The 21,955-nt window shown below is 47.3% G+C and overlaps 1 protein-coding gene across 6 annotated transcripts; it reads right to left on the bottom strand.

Moving 5' to 3' along the window:
- Nucleotides 1–587: 587 nt before the first annotated feature.
- FZR1 (fizzy and cell division cycle 20 related 1) lies at nt 588–21,938 on the bottom strand. 6 transcript variants are annotated; one of them, XM_030466420.1, is made up of 15 exons: nt 19,238–19,416; nt 17,451–17,699; nt 11,021–11,166; nt 9,887–10,012; nt 9,581–9,644; nt 9,047–9,174; nt 8,505–8,587; nt 7,920–8,103; nt 7,677–7,742; nt 7,104–7,206; nt 6,339–6,523; nt 5,227–5,460; nt 5,041–5,145; nt 4,139–4,231; nt 588–3,332 (listed from the first exon to the last, which is right to left on the bottom strand). In XM_030466420.1, the coding sequence occupies exons 3-15, from the start codon at nt 11,087–11,089 to the stop codon at nt 3,291–3,293; spliced, it is 1,482 nt and encodes a 493-aa protein (XP_030322280.1). In that variant the 5' UTR covers nt 11,090–11,166; nt 17,451–17,699; nt 19,238–19,416; the 3' UTR covers nt 588–3,290. The 6 variants fall into 6 exon arrangements, with proteins under 6 accessions (XP_030322280.1, XP_030322283.1, XP_030322282.1 ...); XM_030466423.1 differs by lacking the exons at nt 17,451–17,699; nt 19,238–19,416 and adding an exon at nt 21,921–21,938; XM_030466422.1 differs by lacking the exons at nt 17,451–17,699; nt 19,238–19,416 and adding an exon at nt 19,629–19,726.
- Nucleotides 21,939–21,955: the final 17 nt, after the last annotated feature.

Raw genomic sequence — 21,955 nt, 5'->3', positions numbered from 1 at the left:
GCCCCCAGTGCTGGGGGGCTGGTGTCAGTGTCACTGTGCCAGCCCTTGGGCCCTAGGCCCAGTGACATGGCCATGGTGGCAGGGCAGCTCCCCACATCCCACTGGGAGCCATGCTTACTTACCCCTTTGTGGTTCCCAGCTGAGGGGGGAGCCCTGGCCAGCTCAGGGCTGGTATTTGCCCCAGCACCACCCTGCAAACATCCTGCCGCCCCTCCAGCCCTGCCTGCCACCCTTCTTGGCTGGAGGCCCCAGGTGGTGAGGGGGGGGGGCTGAGCTGCCCCCCAGTGCCCGGGGGGCTCAGTCCCCCCCCAGCTTCTTCCCCTGGATGGTTCTCTCGTGCCAGAGGAAGGATCCCAGGTGCATGGTGGGAGCACCGGGTCACCTCCCACAGGCACCAGGGGAGAACAGAGGTGGGGCAGGGCAGAACCTGCACCCAGCCATAGGGCACTCTTAGTCCAAAGTCCTTGAGCTCAACCCTACCCTGAGCATCCCCCCCCCAGAGGGACCAGGGCCTTACTGCACCCCACTGCACTTTCACCTTGCTGTAGAAACAAAGGGAAGCCACCAAACAGAAGAGACATAAATTCACAACTTGTTTAATGCCAGTTAGATTGTTTCACATGGAAAAGTTACAATGCTCTCTCTATTTTTTTCCCCCACCATATGATGCCTTAAATGTCACAATGCCACGAGGTCCCAGACTTTATCACACAGTCTTCTGGAGGGCCCTTTGCTCAACCTGCCTGCCTGGCTTAGAGCTTACAGGTCACACACTGAAAACACAACCTTACATTAGCTTTGCTCTTTTCTACATTTCACAGGCCACAGCACACTCCAGCCCCTACTCCCCTGCATGAGTCAGGACGGGGACACTGGGACACAGACACACAGACACTCTCTCTCTCTCTCTCAGGCAGGTCTGTGGCCTGGCAGCCACAGTGAGGTGGTGAAAGGTGAAGTCAATCTCCCAGCTGGTTCCCAGCCATGACTTGGCTCTCCCTCCCTCTCAAGTCAGGACGAGCCAGCCTGCTCTCAAGGCAGCTCCAAAGAGAGAAAAGCAAGAAATGACATTTGTGAAAGACCCTGGCAAGAAAGGAGCTGGATGTAGGAATAGAGTAACAAGGGGCTGTGTCCTCTGAGGTGCAGCTGTGAATGCAGCCTCGACCACCCATATCCAACAGGGTAAGAACTCTCAGAACAGACCTGGTGACAGACCAGGCCTTTCACTTCAGCCCTGCTTGCCAGCTTAAGCTTAAAGATCCCACTTAATTTTAACAACACTTCAGTGCTCTGTGGTAGCCCTTCAACATCAGCTCCAACAGTGACTGTGACACACAACAGGAGGCCACTGGATGATTTATAAACCAAACCCACACTCTTGCAGCAAGAACTGTGATAGAATAGCTGTGCTGAAACAGTGTTTCAGGAATTACATTGAAAATTCATTTCAGAAGCAGGCAAGGCTGTAAGATGAGCATGTGGCTGCCATTTTGGGCTTCGGAGACTCAGTGCTAAGGAGCAGCGACCTCCCAGCACCCAAGTTCCTCACCAGTGACTCCCAGTACCTGTGACACCCAGAAGCAGCGCCAGCACCCCAATGCAGGCACTGGTGTGATGGCACATGTGGTCATACACGTGGTCAAGGCTGTAGCGAACAGAACAGCACCTCACCATCCTTCTCTGTCCCAGTCTTCCCTATGGATCCTGATGGCAATGGGGAGAGACAATCGTATTCCTACCACCACCTCTATGGTCTTGGTTCAGGAAAGAAAAAAAAAAAAAAGAGACAGAAAAGTATTGCCTACACACACACACTACGGAGAACAGATCAAGGTCTATATACACAGCCAGGAAAATCCAAATGAGAACTGGAAAGAGCACTTGCATCCCAGCACACTCGGGAGGGCAGGAGGCATGAAGAGCCTTGGCACAGGCACAGAGACAGACAGGAACTGGCTGCTGCAGGCAAGACAGCTTCTCTTTAAATTAAAAGCATCACATATACACAAGTGCTTTGCATCACATCCCACAGCACTCGGCACACAGGCTCCAAACACACAAACATTCTTTTCCCATACAATTTAAAAAAAAAAACCAAAACAAAAGCTCAAAAAAGAAAAAAAAACAAAATAAAACAAAAACACCCCAACAGGTCCCTGGCTTTGACTTGGAGATTAAAAACAAAACAAAAAAAACCCCAAAAACACAAGACTCTTCCTTGCTTTAGAAAAGAACCCCACCTCTCACCCAGACGTGGTGTTTCCCCCCTTCCAGCCAGAAGAGGCCATGCTCGCTCCAAAAAACAGATCTGAGTTTTGCTTCTCAAACACATCTCAACTGCTTTTGTCCTCAGGAAGACTCCAGAGCAACCAGCTGGCCACAAACAGCACTGTGGAAGCTCCACAGGCATGGTGGTTGGTTTTCTCTTTTAGCCAGTGTTTTTCCTCTCTGTTAACTAAAAGGATCAGCCCAGAACATGCCATAGCAATTTCAGAACTTTTGAATGTGCTCTGAGGCAGAGCCTCTTCAAGTCTCCTCCAAAGTTTAGAGCCCCAAAATACATCTGTTTAAAGACAGCTGTCAAGCATGGCCCCCCCCCCAAAAAAAATTAGGAAAAATTAAAAAATAAAAAAATCAAGCCGTCTTTTGGGAATGATTGTATCAAGTACTATAGTACCTGCTGGGGGAGAATAAAAAAGGAAAAATAAGCAGTTCTCCAGTTTCTTCAGTTAGTAGGGATGCCAGGCTATGAAAAGTGCCCTTAGATAAGCAGAGAGGTGAACACCCAGCCTGGAGTTCAGCTGCCTTGCACCAGTTGTACTGAACAAATCTGGCTGGCTCCTACCTCCAATGATGACCATCTGATAGAGGGACACCTGCTCCCACAGAGGCAAGGATACTCTCAACTCTCCCAAGAAAGGACAAGAGAGCAGCTGGGATGGCCTTGGTCCGGTCTCAATGGTCCATGTCATACATGCTTCCTCCAGGATACAACAGGAGGGGTGGAAGATGCTGGTTTAACATTTCTCCTGTACCCGTTTCCCTTTATGAAGGATGAATCTGTAAACCTTTTGCAGTTCCCTCCCCAACCCCATCCCAAATACTGCCTGGCGTGGTTCACTAACACTTATTTAATTAGCATTTCTTGGATTCTTAAGACTTTCCTGTCCTCCAGTCCCAGCAGCACTCCCTCCCTGTCTGGCTGATCATTTGGGGTTCCATGCACACCAAGGTAGTGGTTTGATCCTGGTATGTCAGGCTGTGGATTCCTGGGTCACATGAGATGGGATTTATCGTATCCTGGTGAAGAGGTTGAGAACGGATACAGACTCCTAACAAGAAAAGACAAAGCAGGTGCTAAGTACTCCACAGCTATGCTGCTGTGTCACTCCCTGGGCTTTTGCTCAGGAATGTTTGGTTTTTTTTAAAATAAAAAAAAACCCCAACTGTTAATCTGGTATTTCCAGATCAGGGCATGATCTGACCTCACTGTTCAAAGTCTAGTATCATAAATATTCTCATGGGCTTCTTCCAGCTGATAACAAGGAGCACAACAGGCCAGCATGCCTTTCCAAGAGCCCCGAGCAGCCAAAGGACAGCCAGCAGCAAGGACCACCAGCTGCCTGTACCCAGTCCTGAGGATTTCTCTGCCAACCCCCATGGCCTCTGCCAGGAACCCAGAAATGCTCTCAGAGCATCTGGCACAACCTGGTGGCAAGTTGTCAGTGGCAGCAACCACAAACCCATTTCCAGCCAAACCACCATTTTAAAGAGTTTCCTAAGGAGCTTGAGGACAATCACAGGCCACTCCACAGAAGCAGGCTAGAGGGGAAGAAGGTGGGCACAGAGGGAGTTCCTCAAGATGTTGCTGTGCTTAGCAGCCCTGTAACAGCCAGAGGAAGGCTGTTCTGCCACACTGCCTTAGGCAAAGAGAGACAACCTTTTACTTCATCTGATGACTACAAATCCCTTTTTATCTCAGCAAAGTTTAACCTTTCACTGCATCTGCCCCCGTCTGTAGGATACAGTGAAGAGATCAGAAACAAGGCAGAACAGAGCTAGATTGGACTGGATCCACCCCCAGAGGTTTAGCTTCCTTCTGGACATGGCTGCAGCCACCCACCCCAGGCAGCCTCACCTTTGTTGAGCGAGTTTTACTGAAGACATTCCAGAAGCGCAAGGTTTCATCTCCAGCTCCTGTGACTATGGCCTCTCCATCAGGGGACATTGCCTAGGGCCAAGAGAAAGCAGTCTTTAGGATGTTACATTTTTGAGGTTGAAAACAAACCTTCATTGGAATAGAGGAGAGGGTTTTTATCTCCTTCCTACCTGGCTGGCAGTGAGAAACGAAACAAATACGTCTGTTTTCCTGTGCCTAACACCGTCTCAGAGGTGCCAATTTGAGCACCTGCATCATACTTAGACAGCTATGGAACACATAGGTACAATTACCATAAAAAGGATTTTTGTGTTAAGAAGTCCAAGCCAACTGGGAATAGTCCTCCCAGGATTACAAATGGCATTAATTCAGGAAGTACAATCTGTGACTGGCCTGTGCCAGCTCTGTTAGTCACCTACACTGGAATGTACCTCACAAAACTGTATCAGCATTATTTACCATCTCTGCTGTGAATCTGTTGAAAGTCCTATGTAACAGTAACAAAGCAGGGATGAGATCAATGGGGATTAATTGCACCAAGCATTTTAATGACTGAAAGCATCAAATTCTTCCTCTGCTGGCAGTCAACTGTGAAAAAGCGTACAGGTCTTGCAGGAAAAAGCAGAGGTGCTTGTGCTTCCTCAGAAGAGCATTTTGGCAATGTTTGCTATTCATTAACAAAGCCTCACATTTCCATAGCAGCAATTCAAAGTGTCCCTTGCAGGCAAGGAAACCAGACAACATTTTCCATTGCTTGTAGGGCAGCATTCATATCTCTACCCAGACTACAGGCAGCTCACTGTCACACAGGGTCTCATCTGGGCACGTGTGCAGACAGACAGGCAGCTGTAGAAGTTTTCAGAGATGTGGCCAACACTTACCAGATATAAGACTCTGTAGGAGTGCCCTGTTAGCTTTGCTACTTGAGTTAATGAGGGGTATTTCCAGACAAGGATTTGGTTCTGCGAATATCCGTGGGTACTCACCTGGAAAGAGAAAAGGAAATGTGGGTCAGGCTTTCTAACAGGAGAGGGCTCAGCAGCAGGGCTGCACAGGCAGGAACCTACCAGCTCGTTGGCATGTTTTGACCAGGCCAGGTTGCAGACTTGGGACCCAGTGTCAATGCATTGCAGAGGTTGCCCAGTGAGCGTGTTCCAGAAGCGTATGCAGCGGTCGGCTGTGCCCCCACCAGAGGCCAGGAGCCCGTGCTGGTGTGGAGACCAAGCAATAGCTTTGACTGCTGCAAGATGCTCTGTGTACTGCTGGACAGGACTCAGGCTGGAGTGATTCCAGACAAGGAGCTGGCAGAGAGGAGAAACGTGATTAAACTTGTGCTGCAACCATGTGTCTGAAACACCCACAAGCCACAGCATTGCACTGGGGCTGATGAGGGCAGTTGGGCAACAACATGATTTTCCACAGCTCTGCCCAAGCACGTGCATCTCCACTTGGCACTTGCAGCCCATCCCACCACACTCAGCTGAGCTGTGTTCTACCACTGGGCCACAAGGAAGCTAACAGACTTTCAGTTTGCCTTATGAAGCCAAAGACATAGTGTCACTGAACATGAACTCAAGCTCTTCTTTGGTCTCTATCACTGTATTATTTCAGAACACATTTAGGAAGATGCTGAAGTTCATTTGCAGCTATTCTGAGCAGAAGGAACTCTGTACAACCAGGCTGTCACACAGACACTAGGCAAATTCAGTACCTTGCAACCTGCTCCAGGGGACTGAACACTGCTTTTCTACAGCAGATGCTTCTTCCATATGGTGTTCAGTGAACTACCAGCCTGCATTATAGGTATTAGAACTTCTCCAGCTCTAAACTCAATTTCCTTCTGCATACATAAACATTACTGCACAAACTTGACTACATGCTGCCTAAACAAAGCCAAAAAGCACAGCTTAGCAGCAGCTTTGCTGAACTCCAACCCTGGAGTCAAGCTATAGCTTTAATTACCCAAATGCAGAAGCAAAATTAAATTTACATTTTTAATTTTATTAGAGAGAGAAGACTGAATAGAAGCTCAGTATGACTTATGCTTGGACACAGTCCAACAACTGAAATAAAAGCCTTTTTCAAAAGAGAGGCTGAATATCCTTAAAAGAAAGGTGGTCTGACATTTCTTGGTGAAGATCTAGAGATGCTGAAATGTCACATGATTCTTTGGAAGTACCTTGTTATCATTTCCTCCTGAGGCCAGGAGCTGGTGGTCTGTAGACCATTTGAGCCCACAGACCTCCTGCCTGTGGCCCTGGAGCCGCCGCTCGGACTGGAGGGGTGGGGTGCGGATGTCCCTCTGGAGGATCATCCTGTCTCTGCTCCCAGAAGACAGCTGGTCTGCATTCCATGCCAAGGCACCTGTAATGCAAGCAGAGCAGACGAGAATATTGATGTAGAGAACGCAGAACACACCACCACATTTGGCAAGGCTTAAGAAAAAAAAAAAAAAAAATTAAAAATCAGTGTGCACAGATCTTCTTTATAGCCACTGATGCCCTGAGACAGTGTGCTAAGAAAGATTAACATGTACAAATTCACTGGAAGTAGAGAGAGAGAATTCAAAACACCTCTGAGAAAAAAAATAATTTAAAAATGTTCCCACAGAATAATGGAACTGGAAATCTCAGTGTGAAGCAGACTGCCTGCAGTGCTGAAACCGGAAGCCACTGGGAGTGAAAAAGATGATGTAACCAAAGCCAAAATGCCTCAGACACAGAGGAAACACCTGCTGCAGTCCACACCCACCACCACACCCAAGATTAGAACATGACAGTTACTAGAAGATAATATTTTGAAGACTGCCCAAGGCATAGCAGGAGATAAATATCAATTCTGGTACTTTGAGTTCTGCTATTTCAAGCAGATCCCTCGCTTGCAAGGCAGAAGTTCCATCACAAAGAAACAAACCATGTGAAACCTCTGCCTCCCACCTCCTTACCAACTCTGGCTGTGTGCCCCTCTAGCATGGAGAGTTTTTTTCCTGCAGCTGCATCCCAGATCTGTACAAAGCCCTTGTGAGTGCCAACAGCCACCAAGTTCCCCTAGACAAAGAAAACCATGATCAGCAAAGCCAGTAAGTACAGACAGATGTAACACAAAAGATAGAAGCTGAGGACGACTTGAAATAATTCCCACAAGATGGAAAGCACTCAGTTCTTCCATCTTACAGCCTTTCCCTACCAAGTGGGCCAAGCAGCTTGGCTGGAATATATTGATTGTAACATTTTATTGTCAAAAGCAGGAAGAAGGAAGTGTCTCTTTCTCCCTCCCACACCTCTTAGCAAATGCCTTGAGAACCAAAAGATACAAGAGGCTGCAATCCATCCCCTCTCATTTAGCGGAGAAATAGTGCAGACCAGAAAATGCATTTGATTTATGATGCATACAGGGAGTTTGGGGAATACAGGAAAACAACTCAAGAAGTTAAAACCAGCAAGGAAAAGTTATATAGCTATGACGGTGTCTAAATTACACATATTTCAGCTATGACTATTGTCAGTGTTGTACTGACCCGTTCTGACCAGCCCACAGATGTTACAGAATCTCCTTCCACAGAGAGATCACAGAGTCGGGTTACCTTGAAAGCAGGAGAGAATGCAGTAAGAAACACTTGTTACTGTCACACTGGCACCCAGTTTGGGACAGCACTACAAATTCTGAATCCCTCACACAGCATGTTCATAGCTCTGAAAGATGCTACGGCTGGAAACCCTCCAGCAACAGGTATCTCAGTCTGTCACAGAAGATCACTTACCTGGCTAGTGCAAGCACTCCATAGGTAAACACAAGTCCCAAGGCCAACACTGAGGACATTAAGAGAGGACCAATCCACCAGGTTCAGGTAGAAATCATCCTGCAGTTCTGGGGCATCCAACACTTTGAAAGGAATCTTTGAGATTTTTCGAGTTGGTTTTCGAGGTGATCTTAGCAGCTTCTGACTGTTTACAAAAAAGAGATATAAAACCAGCTAGAGGATCTCACACAGCACAGCAGGTGGTAGAGACAGATGCAGCCACTCCTTGAGGGATACCTGCATTTCTAAAGAAATGCCGGCAGGTAAGACTGAAATGAATTTGGTTCCACTTCTATAAAGGAACCAGGGAGCAAAGAGGTAAACTGACTACTGAAAGATAGTCAAGACATAGTAAGTATTAGGCATGTTGGGCACCTGCAGAACTTCTTAGAACTTGACTGTCCCTATTCATTATCTCTCTAGATTTCCAAAATCATGTCACATGGCAATTTGAGGTACTTTAGAAGGAAGCCCAAGAGAATCTCACTGAATCCTCTGTCCCACCTACCCCCTCCTTCTTACAGTCTGTGGACAAACCAGCATTACCTTTTGTTGCTGACAGGAGACAGGGAATATGGTGAGACCTCATTGCCATCATCCGGACTAGAGCGTTTTGTGCTGAGTGAATACTGCAGAAGGAAAACACATCCAATAAAAACCCCAGCATGCCCCAGACCTACAGAATGGCTTACAACACAACAACTGGTCCCTGATGCCTAGCTTACTCTGACACCCACAGTCAGATTTTCTAGACTTTTCAGTCCCTCCCTTTCCCAGGGGCTGGTCAGAAGCCAAAAGATTCTTATCTCCACTAAAGTCCAAAAGCTTAAGTTGGTAATTTACCACTCTGTCCAAACCAGCTTGGTTCAACCTCTCCTTCCCTTGACCAGCACAGGTATAGGAAGTACACAGCTTGCTGCAGATACTTATGTTCTTCTTATAAGCCACCAAATTTTGTTACCAAAGCTTATCTCAGACAAGCCATAACAGTAACTTGCTTGCACCAGCAGACTGGAGAGCTGTGTGCTTTGTTTCTGTGACATAGATGTGCAGCTCCCATTGGCTTTAATGCAAAGTAAACAACTTACAGTGAAAAGAGACTTCTTCTCTGGGGTGGATGGCTGCAGCCTCCTATCTTCTGTCTGTGGGTCTTGCACTTTCTCAATCCCTGCTCCTAAGAGTTCATTCTTCAGCAAGGCAGAGTAAGCAAGGCCATCTGTGAACCCAAACAAGCACTTAGAGAACTTGAAAACAGCAAACAGCTCTGCAGGGAGTGGTGGGATCACACCTGACTTTTACAGTCAAGGAGACTTTAATAAAGCTGAGGCCACAGTCTGGAATCAAGGTTAGCAGCAAGCTTCCTCTCCTTCCACTCCATCAGGAAAGTGCTTTCAAGGCACAACAGATCAAGGGACACAAATAGGTTCTCACTTCCCAGATGCCCATCAGATGTCTTGTGAGGTGACCTGGTATCATTCTCATGGTGTGGGCATTTTCACACACACCAGTGTGAGGATTTGTATAGGCATGTAAGTGTTCCCTTGATTACTTTTTTTTAAATTTGCCAAGATTTTGAAATAAAAGCTGTAGGCATGGCACAGGCAGTACAAAGGTGGTCTCACCTTTGCCATTGTCTGATGTAGCATCTTTTGCTTTTCTGTTTTGACTCGGTGATTTTTCATTTTCCTGAAAAGGAGAAACACACTGTCACCATACAGAGACCTCACAGTATGTGGTAAATTAATAAATGAAGAAGTCTCCTAGACCACATGGGCAGCCTGGTTGAAAACATGCATTCCAAGGGACACTTTTGGGACAGCAGAAGCCCATGGTGCAGAAGATAACCAGAGCAATTATGTCAACCACAACAAAATGCACCAATTCTTCAGTTCCAGGACTGGAATTTAAAAGAGGGCAGCAGAACTTACATTTATTCTGTGGAAGTTGATGCTCCAGTTGGCCCCAGCTCTTGAGGGAATGAATCTGTCACCATGCTTACTAGGAGAAGACATTGGAGAATTGGAAGGTGTCAGGGTTCTTCTCATCTCTGCTACCTGAATTAAAGATTAAACGACACACACAAGAACAAGCGTTATTCACAGCAGAGGCTTGAAAAACATCAATGAGGTCTTGTCAAAGCTGAACACACCTAAGTGTAAGAGCAAAGCTCTTAGTTTATCACCTTAACAAAACTAGTAAGCACATCAGAGTCCAACTGTCATAAGAACGTCTCTGAAAACAAGGAACTAAACAGCCTCTTTCTCACTACTCCTTCTCAAGCACACATTGTAAAGGCAAACACATAGAAGGCTGGAGAGGAGCAGACTACTTGTGGGGTTTGCAGCAGACTCCTCAACTGCAGTCACATTCTTTTCCGTAATAATTTATGTTGGAAAGCACCCCTGCTCAGAACAGGGTAAATTTCAAAATTACATTGAAGGTCACAGCCTCAGTCAGTTGAATTTTCAGCATCTCCACAGACAATGACCCCATAAGCTCCCTGTTGCAGTCTGCAGATGCTCTCACTGTGCATGTTTTTTCCTAGTATCTAACTGGAATTCCTCCTCCTGCTGTATGCTTCTATTCCTTCCACTATGGACCTCTGAAGCAAGTCAGACACCATTTTTCCATAAGAACCCAGCAGGTAGTTGAAAGCTGAGCAACACAGATTTCAGCATCTTATGCTTCCAGCCCTCCAACCATCTCGGTGACCCCTGTTGGACTTGCTCTATCCTATCAAGACCTACAGCTGGTTTGTTTGTGTTCCAACCCCCATTTTTTACATTCCATGTGTACTTACCAAGACTATTTAGTAAAATGGCATTACCGAGCTACATATAACTTAACTGCTTTTTGAATCCTGAACTGAGTGTCTATACTCAAAAGCTTTGTTGAAATCAAGTTATTTGGTTATTCCTAGAACAGCTCAGGAACTCGTACACGCTCCCAGCCCAACAAAAGACTAAGGTTTGCTTCAAGAAAGTCCTGTATCTTTCAAAAGCTCAAGTGGTCAAAGGCAAGAAAGACACCAATTCTGACTAGCACAGCCCATTTGTACTCACACAGGGCATTGTGTTTTCATTCTGTATGTTGATTTGGCGTAGGAGGCGTCTCTCGTAATCCTGGTCCATGGTGCGAAGTTTTGGGGCTGGGGAGTTCAGCAGGCTCAGGAACTGAAGGTCATGAAGTCCAATCAGTAATTAGTTTGCTGCAACAGACAAGGAAAGGAAACCACCAAAATATTACAACACTTCTTCCAGGAGCAGCCACTGCAGAATTGCCTAAGCCTGTTCTTCAAATGCAAGACTGATTTTCCTCTCTCAAGCACTGGTATCAAACCTGTGTGATACAGCACAGGGAAACCAAGAAGTCTTTTCTGTATTATTGCCCTTGACTGATGGTTCACATGAGCAGGCAACCAGCATTTTGTGTCTGACAGGCCCTCAGCAGGCAGCTACCACAACTGGAGCTATGACTGTGATGCTGGAAGCCAGTGCAGCTCAGAAAACCTTCAGAACTCTGGCATGGAAAAAACAGGTGCCTACCACCTGCAGCACCTGAGTCAGCTCCTCCCCTCAGCCCAGAGGCCAGGCAGCAGCACACACCACTGTGCTGAAGCTACCTGAGATACTTTTAGCCATGTTAGAAGTATTGTGGACTTTCAGCACCACACACTGCAAGAACACAGACAGTGATGGGCTGGGTAGCGCCTAAGGTCACTATTCCCTGTCTGATGCCTATGCTGTCCCAAATACACAGTGTTAGCAGTTGGAAGGGACCTCCAGAGATCATCCAGTCCAACTCCCCTGATAAAGCAGGATCACCCAGGGCAGCCCACACAGGAGCACATCCAGGTGGGTTTAGAAAGTGTCCAGAGAAGAAGACTCCACAACCACTCTGAGCAGCCTGGGCCAGGGCTCCCTCACCCTCAGAGTAAAGAAGTTTTCTCCTCACAGTGAGGTGGAACTTCTTATGTTCTAGCTTATACCCATTGTTCCTTGTCCTATTACTGTGCACCACTGAAAAGAGGTTGGCCCCTTCCTCTTGACACCCACCCCTCAGATACTGATGGACATTTATAAGATCCCCTCTCAGCAGTCTTTTCTCAAGGCTGAACAGCCCCAGCTTTCTCAGTCTTTTTTCACAGGAGAGGTATTCAAGTCCCTTTTCATCCTCATAGTTCCCCCTTGGACTCTCTCCAGCAGATCTCTGTCTCTCTTGAACTGGGGAGCCCAAAACTGGATCCAGTATTCCAGGTGAGGTCTCACCAGGTCAGAGTGGAGAGGGAGGAGGATCTCCCTAAATCTGCTAGACACACTTCTCCTGATGCACCGGAGGATACCACTGGCCCTCTTGGCCACAAGGGCACACTGCTGTCCCATAAACCTACCTCATTTATGGCTATAAAGTCTATAAGCAATGTTAAGCATCTTTCAAGCAAACATTTCAGGAGAGGGCTGCTTCATAGCCTAGATTTAGCCTGGCTAAATTAAAACATGTGTCAGTAAAAAAAATTACCCAATGCTTCTGCAAGGATATGAAGTTCCAGCCTTTCTCTGAGCTCTGAAGGGCACAGACCATCAGCCTTAGTGCCCAGCCTCCCTCATACACCCCCACATTGACACAAAAATGCTAACACCAGAAGAGAACACCAGGTTGATCTCTCAACCCAAGATTAACACCTCCAGAGGGAAAGGAGAAACCTAACACAAACACACCACAAAAAAACCCATAATACCCAGGCACCCAGAGCCTGTGCAGAATGTAAAGGGATTTTCCTTCACTGTTACTGTACACATATTTACTGCAGAGTCCCAGCTACACAAAGGGCATCACCTCCAGATACAAACATGTGGCAAAGTCCAAGGGGCAACCGCACACAGGGCTGTGCTGGGAGAAGGCTGACAGGGACAAACTACATCCACACTGCCATACTCAGGGCTTGCCACAAACTGCTTTCATCTTCCTGAGCCAGTGGGGAAGGCTGCCAGGTAGAGGTTTACCTCCAAGAACAGAAAACCTACCCAGGGTTTGCCATTGGAGGCAAGTTACCAAACTAAGAGTACAGGAGCACACACTGGAATCCAATGAGATGATCTCCAGAGGTGCCTTCCAGCTCCTACAGTCTGTGGTTACAAAATTCTATGAAATCCCCTGAATACTAAGATCAGGTACACAAACTCTGGACCACGGTTACCTAACAGCCAGCAGAGATGCTTTCCTTCTGTCTACATGGTTTGTTAGTACTGAAACTTGGACTTCTTATGATACTGAAATCTTTTCTTCCTAGCCATGCCACTAAGCATGCCAACACTTTTACAGGAGCATCCTTGAAACAGCGCCAAACTGTTTCTGAGCACATCTGCTTGGCTCTGCAAGCTCTTCCCCCAAGCTTTTTTCTTCTTTCATTTAATACATTTCTCCCATATGTTATTTCAGAGGCAAAACTGAAGAAAGCTACCAAATTTAACAGTAATCGGCTTCCACCAAATGAAGAGAGTCAGATAATATTATTGTGAGTGAAAAGCTAGGAATAAAATAAAATAAAATAAAATAAAATAAAATAAAATAAAATAAAATAAAATAAAATAATGTGTGCAGCCCTTGTCAGACACTTCCTAATTTTATGGTTTACTTCCTCTATCCTTACCTACCTGAGATCTTCCAAACCTACCTTAGAGGTTAACAAGACCTCTCAAATCAAGCATTTCAACAAAATGTCCCCTTCACTTTTTTTTTTAACACCACAAATAAGGATCAGCTTGCAGAACCCACATCATCACCAAGTGTCATCAGCTGGGCAACGCTCCACATTTGAAACAGCCTCCCAAAATGGCTCAGCACAGCATTACTGAGAGCTCCAGATCCTGCTACATAGCATTGTCATGGTTTTAATTCTGTATCTGAAATACATTCACTTTCAGAGCTTTTCATTTGAGTTCCTATCTGCACAAATTTCAACTCTAACTTCTAACAAGAAAGACAACATACACAGTGTGAGCAACATAGGCACTAACATTAATAAACCCCAAACAACTCTTTCCAGGCTTCAGATGCTTCAAAATAAAGCATCAACAAAACACTAATTATATCTGAATTATGAAGACAACATCTACCCTTTGGCCCTGTCTGAATTTGGAAATATGTTCAATTTTCTATATTTAACAGTTCTCCTGCCTTTGGGATTCTCATAAGCACTTTCATCAGCACCTCTCAGGTTTAACACTCACTCACCCCATGACGTTCCCATTTAAGAAGGACAAAAACAATTCCCAGCACAAAAAAAAATGGATCAGGGATTGTCCAGGTCAGGTAGGCCACATCTTAAATTCACAGAGCCAACAAAGCCTGTGCTTGTTTCCCAACTTCAACACTTGCTAAAAAAATTTTAAAAATAAAAAAAAAATAATTAAAAACAGGTACAAGCTGCCTCTCAAATGACAGAGAAAATTTTGCAAATAACTGCATTCATTTCCCTGACAACCTCGGCATTCTGCATGCTGGCTTATTAAAAACAGATCCATACCAAGAAAACAAAACAGTGAAGTACTTGGATAAATTAGGGTTGGGTCAATAAAATAAGAACAAAATGCACTTGTTCAGCATCCTAACTTTGCCTAGAAGCATTGTTCTGAAAATAATTTGAACCATGATAAAATTCAGCCAAGTCAATGACAGGACACAAGGTACATGAAGAAAATAAAGTGAGTCAGAATATAAATTTTCCTAGTAATAAAACAAAAAAACAAACCAAAATAACTCAACCAAACCTCATCATTCTCCAAGCATAAACTTAGTAATAAAATGGTGTATAAAAAGAATATTTAACACATATAGCTCCTCAAGATTTTATATCTTCAACTGAAAGAGAAGTTACAGTCCATTTACTCCCAGCCCTCATGGCAAAGCCTTTCCAACTTGCTTCACGGGAAATGTAAACCCCCCACATACTTGCTACAGATGAATTTAGAGTTAGCAAGATGCTACCTTCTCTTTGAGCCTGTATTTAATGGCACAGGTTTTGAGGTAAAAACATTACTGAGGTAATGTTTACAATTAATATTTACAATCTCTCAGTAAAAACAACATAATTTACCAAGGGGAAAAGGATGGAGTAAACAAGTACTTAATCTTCTAACTCATAAGCAGCAGGATTTGAAATCAAACCCAGATGTCCTGCTTCCCCACAGCCACAGTTTTCATCTTCCAATGATTTATCTCGAACCCATTACCAGGCAACACTTGCAAATCAACAAGATAAACCTCTCAGTTGGCAACAGAAATAATAGTCCATCTCTCCCTATTCCTGCTTTGTGCCATCTCCAGCCCTTGCCTGACCACATCACATGCTGGTTTGGCTCACCAAGATGACAAAAAACTACCCTGGCCCCAAAGGGCCAACCCTTTCCTGCTGGTTTAGTAAGCAGCACCTCCACCTCAGCCTGGAGTATTGTAAGAGCTCCAACTACAGATTGTTCTATTTCTCAGACTTTTGAATAAGCTGTAAGGGAAAAAAAAAAGCTAAGCCATAGCATTTGTGCTATTTAATAGCCATGCCTGTTACAAATGCATCCAATAAGCTAATGCCATCTTCACAGCACAGAAACTGATAGCAACAAGGAACAAGATAGAGCTTGTCCACACTTAACCCAGAGGAACAGTTTACACCCTGTGCCAAATAACCAAGCCTTTTAAGTAATTCACCTCTGTTCAAAAACAACAGCAGTACAAAAAGGCAGAGCTTAGTGTAAGTTCTCTCAACATTTCATTTTTTAAAGCTACAAGTCTGTAACTTCCTATCCAACAATTTACTATGGTATTAGTGTAAAAAGCATTTATAAAATGAACCATTTACGAAAGTAAACCCTAAGCACTAGAAGCTGGTAACACCTTATTTCAAAACAAAACAAAACAAAACCTTTGTTGCCTTACACTTGTGAATTGTTCAGTCAGGCATTGCAGAGACCATGACAAAAATCACTGCAGTGTTATGGTGACAGACAAGATCTCTATGCTTAAGCCTCACTCTTGAAGGCTGCAGAGATTCAATACTCCACTAATAAAAAGCACATTGCATCACTGTATTTCAGACCACAATGTGAAGGTGATTACTCTTCACCAAAGATCCTGTAAGATCCATGTTATTTCTGACTTTGCATCCTGAAAACAAGCACCTCATGTCCAGGGAGCTGACAGATCCTTTGTACATTTGCAACATCAGCTCTAGAATTCCCCTATTCAAGATACTTGGCTTCATGCAGCTCACTGCACCCTCACCTGCATTCAAGACAAGCCACAAGACCTTCCTCCAAGTCAGCTTCTGAAGCTAATTTAAGGCTTTGTGTCTGTCTCTCCAAAGTAATGTACAGTCCTACCAAGATGACAGAGGAACTCTGACCAGCAAACCACAGAGCAACAGTGCTAATTCAGGACACTCACATCCCAGAGTACTGCAGGAAGCTTGTGGGAGCCAAGGATGAAGTATTCAAGACAAAGTGCTCTGGACATGGCATGGACTTTCATTCACCAGTGGAAATTCAAGATTGCAACACCTTTAGGAAACGGCAAAATCTGACTTTGGAACAGCCTTTACTGAAAATAAACACCCCCGTTCCACTAATCAATCTACTCAGTACACCATTACAAGCCCACAGGTTTTTCACCAGGATTTTTATACACAAAACAGCTGTTCTTAGATGCAAGCCCTCATCTGAGGGGAGGACTCCAGGCAGCCTACAGAAAAACCCAACACAGGTGATGCTCAGATATGACCATGGCTTTCAGCACAGAGTTTTTCCTAGTATCCCCCTTCTCTCCACTACTGGAAGAAGACAAAGGGAAGCCAACAGAGTCAAGTCTGCCACACTGCACTCAAAAGACAAGAACATTTTCAGCCATTCAACTCAAGACTCAAACACAAGTCAGTTAAGGACATAAGCCTGCCGAGTCAGCAGCCCCCTCCACTGCTGTCCCCAGGCAACAACCAGGCCCCAGCTGAGGAGTTTCCAAGTTTGTTTCAGGCAGCATTTACTAAGGTAGGAGACTTGTAGGCTTATTACTTCATCTTCATGCACAACATTTTCATCCATTACACATCTCACTGCAGCATGCTGTAGTCTGCCAAGAGCACAGGGTTTACCTCAGCAGACATGACAATCATGTACCCAGAAGGGGATTTCTCAAAAAAAAAAAAAAATCATCACCTTTAACACTCTTTTTATTGCCTGCAGTTAATTACAATTTCATCCTCTGACCACGCTGCTCCATAAACAAGAGGGCTATGCCTCCTTCCAGGGAATACAAAACAAAGTTTTCAGTGTGCAGGAAACAGTGTGAAATCTGTCACCTCTTATCCTGGGATAAGGGGCAACCTCTGCATCCAATTAACAGGAAGTCTCATGAGAGGTTCATCAATTATGAATGCAAAATAAAGAAGAGGCAGCTGAAAAATAAAGTCCCTGGTTTTACAGATGCAATAATTAGCAGAAGTACCTGGATTAAGCAGCAATTGAACACCTCTTCCTTCCTGGCTCTTACAAAGGCTCAATTAAAGCTCCAAAGGATGAGTTGGAGATCAAGTTCAGCTCTGGCAGATCATGCTTGAGAAAGAAATTGCTGAACAAGTTCTGCTACTCCCATTTGCTCCGCTGCTGTTCCTGTGGCTGTAGCACCATCCCTTCCAGCAGGTACCAGTGGGTAACACACATGTTGGGGAAGGAGTGAGGCAGTTTCCTCAAGTTCCTGCTTGACAAAGAGGGGATACACATTGACCTTGCCATGTTCTGCCTTGAGATTTCACCCCAGTCCATGACACAACCTGTGCCAAACCAACTGGCCTGGATGCTGCCACTCTTTCCAACTTTGGATGCAGAGGGAGCGGTCCAAAAAACACACAGGCTTCTCCATGCTACCTCACCACCCAAGTTTCCTGGGACAGAAGAGCAGGGCTGCTGGCAGTCACTGACCTCCCTGGAGGCAGTTGGCTGAGGAAGCAGAGGACAAGTTACAGCAACAAGCACTTTGTTTCCATTCTCACCTAAGGGCAGTTTTCTCCACACAAACACACATTTTGGACAAGACCCTGGACAAGCAGGAGAAACTGCCTTCAGCTGCTCATCAGCCAGCACAGGATGACACTCATTTTGGTGATTACCTACAAAATATTTTCCCATTTATTCACTTTGCATACCAGGAAGTGTTCAATAAGAAGGAAGTAGAGATGGGTGAAGTACTTGGACCTTAGGGATACAGGGTCTTTATAAGGTGGAGAGATGACTCAAACATGACCCGAGACCTCACAGTGTTCTAGTGACTCCTCCATCAGAACATCTCCTCTCTCACCACACATAAAGAATGCTCAGTGAAGACAAAATTTTCAGACCTCAAAATTGTAACCTGCAGAATATCCATACTATTTCCATTTGCAAAACATCAACAAACCATTAAAAAAAATCCTAATTTAGCTGCCTCCAAATTCCCACAGAGCTATGAGGTGAGCAGTGGTACATCACACATTTATTTGCATTGCATATAAACAAGTGGCTTCCAACAAAAGTTTCTATCTGTCACTGGCTGGTAGTTCTCTATAGTAGCAGAGTCCATGCCACAAAAATCTCAGCTACTATTCAGGTTATCAGTCTGATGGAGAACTCAAGAACTGGTGATGACACAGCAGCTGGAGAAGCCTCTGGCTCCCATCACACCTTTCCAAAATGAGTCAGGGTACATTGACTGAATCAGGGGTCTACAGCAATAGCTTCACTAAAAAATCATTTTTGCTGAAAAAGACCAGCAAGATAATCAAGACCAACCATCAACCCACCTCTAATCCATGTCCCTCAGCACCACATCCACACAGCTTTGAAATCCCTCCCGGCATGGGAACTCCAGGTGCCCAGGGCATGACAACCATTCTGGGGAAAAAACCTGTTCCCAATCTTCAATCCAAACGTCCCCTGACACAACTTGATACCATTTCCTCTTGTTATGTCGCCCATTACTTGGGAAACTGACTCCCCTCTCACTACACCCTTTTTTCAGGGAGTTGGAGGGACCGAGGAGCTCTCCCCTCAGCCACCTTCTCTCCTTCCAGCCGGTTTGCACAGACACAGACTGCACCCCCCGGGATGCAGACGCACGATGTCGGTTAACAAACCCGTCCGATCGTTACGGCCCTCGGCCCCCGCAGGCCGCTGCGGCAGCAGCCGAGCCCGAGCCCGACCAGACCCGCTCCCAACCCTCGGCCAAGAGCCCGGCGGGGCGCAGGGCCTCCGAGTTACCTGGCAGAGCCCGGGGCCCCTCCGGCCAGGTCTCACCACAGTAAAACCGGGGACGCGGTAGTGCCGAGCAGCGCGGTCACTGCGGGCAGGGAGCACCGGCACTGCCGGGAGACACCACCCCCCGCCACGGGCAGGCTCAAAGGCCAGGAGGCCGCCACCCCAGCCCGCCCGAGATCAGGCCGGGACCCCCGGCACTGCTCGCGGAGGAACGGCACTCCAGGCCGAACTCCGAGCCGCAACCGGACCCGCCCGGCCCTGCCCGACCCCTCCGTCCGGCCCGGCAGGGCCCCCGAGAGCAGGGGCCGGGGTGAGGCTGTGCCACCAGCCCTAACGCCTCCGTGACACGAGCCCCGCCGCCCACCACACCCACCCACCTCCCTCCCTCACCTACCTGGCCCTGGCCCCACACCCCCTCCTGTCACTCTCCGCCGGCCCCAGCGCTCCCCAATATGGCGGCGGCCGCGCGCGGCAGGACGGGAGCGCCCGCCCCCCCCGTTCGAATCAATACAGGAAGCGGCGCCATGGCAACGACCCGGCCCCCCCTCCCCAGCGGCCCGAGGGCAGAGTGGCGTCAGCGCTCAGCACGATGACGTCATGGAAGTGACGAACTTCCGGAGGGGGGGAACATGATCTGCCCTCACCCCCCCCTGACCGAAAGGCTCCAAGCGGAGGGCTGAGGGGGGGCCATGGCCGATGAGTGCCCTGCGGGATGCCCCGGGCACAGCTGCCCCGGCCCGGGCGGTGGGCTCCAGGGGCTGATGAGGTGAGGTAGCCCACTAGCCAGGGTTCCGCTGGCTGGGTAGCCCAGTGGGTCGGTAGCCCACTGACCGGGTAGCCCAGCAGCAGCGCAGGGCTGGGTTTGGGGGGAGGCAGCAAGCATTCCCCAGGAAGCTGTAGCCACCTGCCCAGCTGCCTCCTGAGCCCCTTGCAGCCACCGCTACTGCTCCTCGGCAGGGGCTGCGGATAAACCTCCAAGCGCTCTCGTCTCAGCTCCTCCAGCAGGAGCTGGCACCTAAGCTTGGGTGGCAGGCACGGCTTGGAGAGGGGAGTGAGGGCACCAACCTGAGGAGTCATTCCCAGACTGGGGCTGATGCCAGCCCAGGGGACATGCTCCCCTGAGCCATTCCCAACACCTGCACAAGAGTCAGCCTAAGCTGCAAACCTTCCCTCTGCCTGCTCCTTTCCCTTCTGCTTACTGGCTCTGTTGGGGCAGAGGACTCCATCTCCACAGGCTGGGACAGAAGCCAATGCCAGCATTCCACTAACAGCCCTTTACCAACCACCCATCCTGCTGGGACTGGTGGGTCTATAGCTTGAATCCTGGGGTCCGTTCTGGGCCCCAGAACAAGAAGGACATTGAGGGGTAGGAGCGTGTCCAGAGAAGAGCAACAGAGCTAGGGAAGGGACTAGAGCACAAGTCTGCCCGGGAGTACCTGAGGGAGCTGGGGGTGTTGATCCTGGAGCAGAGGAGGATGAGGGGAGACCTTGTGGCTCTGCAACCCCCTGAGAGGAGGTTGGAGCCAGGGGGGGGTTGGGCTCTGCTCCCAAGGAACGACTGATAGAGCAAGAGGAAACGGCCTCAAATTGCACCAGCAGAGGTTTTAATTGCATATTGGGAACAATTTCTCCACTGAAAGGGTTGTGGAATCACCATCCCTGGAAGGATTTAAAATACATGGTATGTTACAGTTCAGGACACAGGTTAGTGGTGGACTTGGCAGTGCTACATTTAGGGTTGGACTTGATGATCTTAAAGGTCTTTTCTAACCAAAATGATTCTATTACTCTACTGTGGCAATGCAACAAAATGCAGGTATGCAACTCCCCTATTATTAAAGTAGCTTGATCTGCTGTGATTGAGGAATTCATGGAGGAACAATGAAGTATGTTATTTACAACAACAATCTAATAACTGGCAACCTGAGAAGGACCTGAATCTTCCCTTTGATAAAAACCCTGGAGTCAGGACATGAGACACCCTGGAGCAATACCCCTATTGTCACATGGGACCTTGGGAAGAACTAAATCCCACCATGGTAAATCATAGAATCATAGACTGTTTTAGGTGTGAAGGGGCCTTAAAGATCATCGAATCCCAACCTCCTGCCATGGGCAGGGACACTTCCCACGAGCCCAGGTTGCTCCAAGCTCCATCCAACCTTCAACACTGCCAGGGATGAGGCAGCCACAGCTTCTGGGGGCAACTTGGGCCAGCATTTCACCACATTCTTACAGTGAAGAATTTCTTCCTTATATCTCACCTAATTCTCCCCTCTTTCAGCTTTAAACTGTTCCACCTCATCCCATCACTCCCTGAGCTTGTCCTTCCCAGCTTTACTGGAGCCCTTTCAGCACTGAAGGTGCTCCAGGGTCTCCCCATTGCAGCTTTCTCTTCTCCAGGCTTAACACCCCCAACTCTCTCATCCTGGCTCCAGAGCAAAGCTGCTCCAGCCCATGGGTCATCTGCATGGCCTCCTCTGAACAGTTCCGTGTCCTTCTTGTGTTAGGAACCCCAGCCTTGGACACTGAAGGGGTTCTCAGCAGAGCAGAGGGGTAGAACCCCATCCCTGGACCTGCTGCCCATGCTGCGTGTGCAGCAGCCCAGGACAGATTCTGATCCCCAGGCATTCGGGTTTTTTTCTGGTACGAGTCCCTCCTCGATCCTGCCTTCCTGCGGGCTCACGCGTGTGTCGATGGAGACGAACTGCTCTGTTCTGG

This window comes from Calypte anna, chromosome 28 (assembly GCF_003957555.1).
Source record: "Calypte anna isolate BGI_N300 chromosome 28, bCalAnn1_v1.p, whole genome shotgun sequence".
NCBI classification, from domain to species: Eukaryota; Metazoa; Chordata; class Aves; order Apodiformes; family Trochilidae; genus Calypte; species Calypte anna.
Note: the sequence above shows the minus strand (reverse complement) of the source record. Positions and strands in the feature narration are given on the sequence as shown.

Coding starts and splice junctions, on each gene's coding strand:
- FZR1 (XM_030466423.1), bottom strand. CDS start 11,089: ATGGACCAGGATTACGAGAGACGCCTCCTACGCCAAATCAACATACAG. Junction 7,207..7,676: donor CTGTGGGCTGGTCAGAACGG/GTCAGTACAACA, acceptor TTCTTTGTCTAG/GGGAACTTGGTGGCTGTTGG. Junction 5,146..5,226: donor CAAAACATGCCAACGAGCTG/GTAGGTTCCTGC, acceptor TTCTCTTTCCAG/GTGAGTACCCACGGATATTC.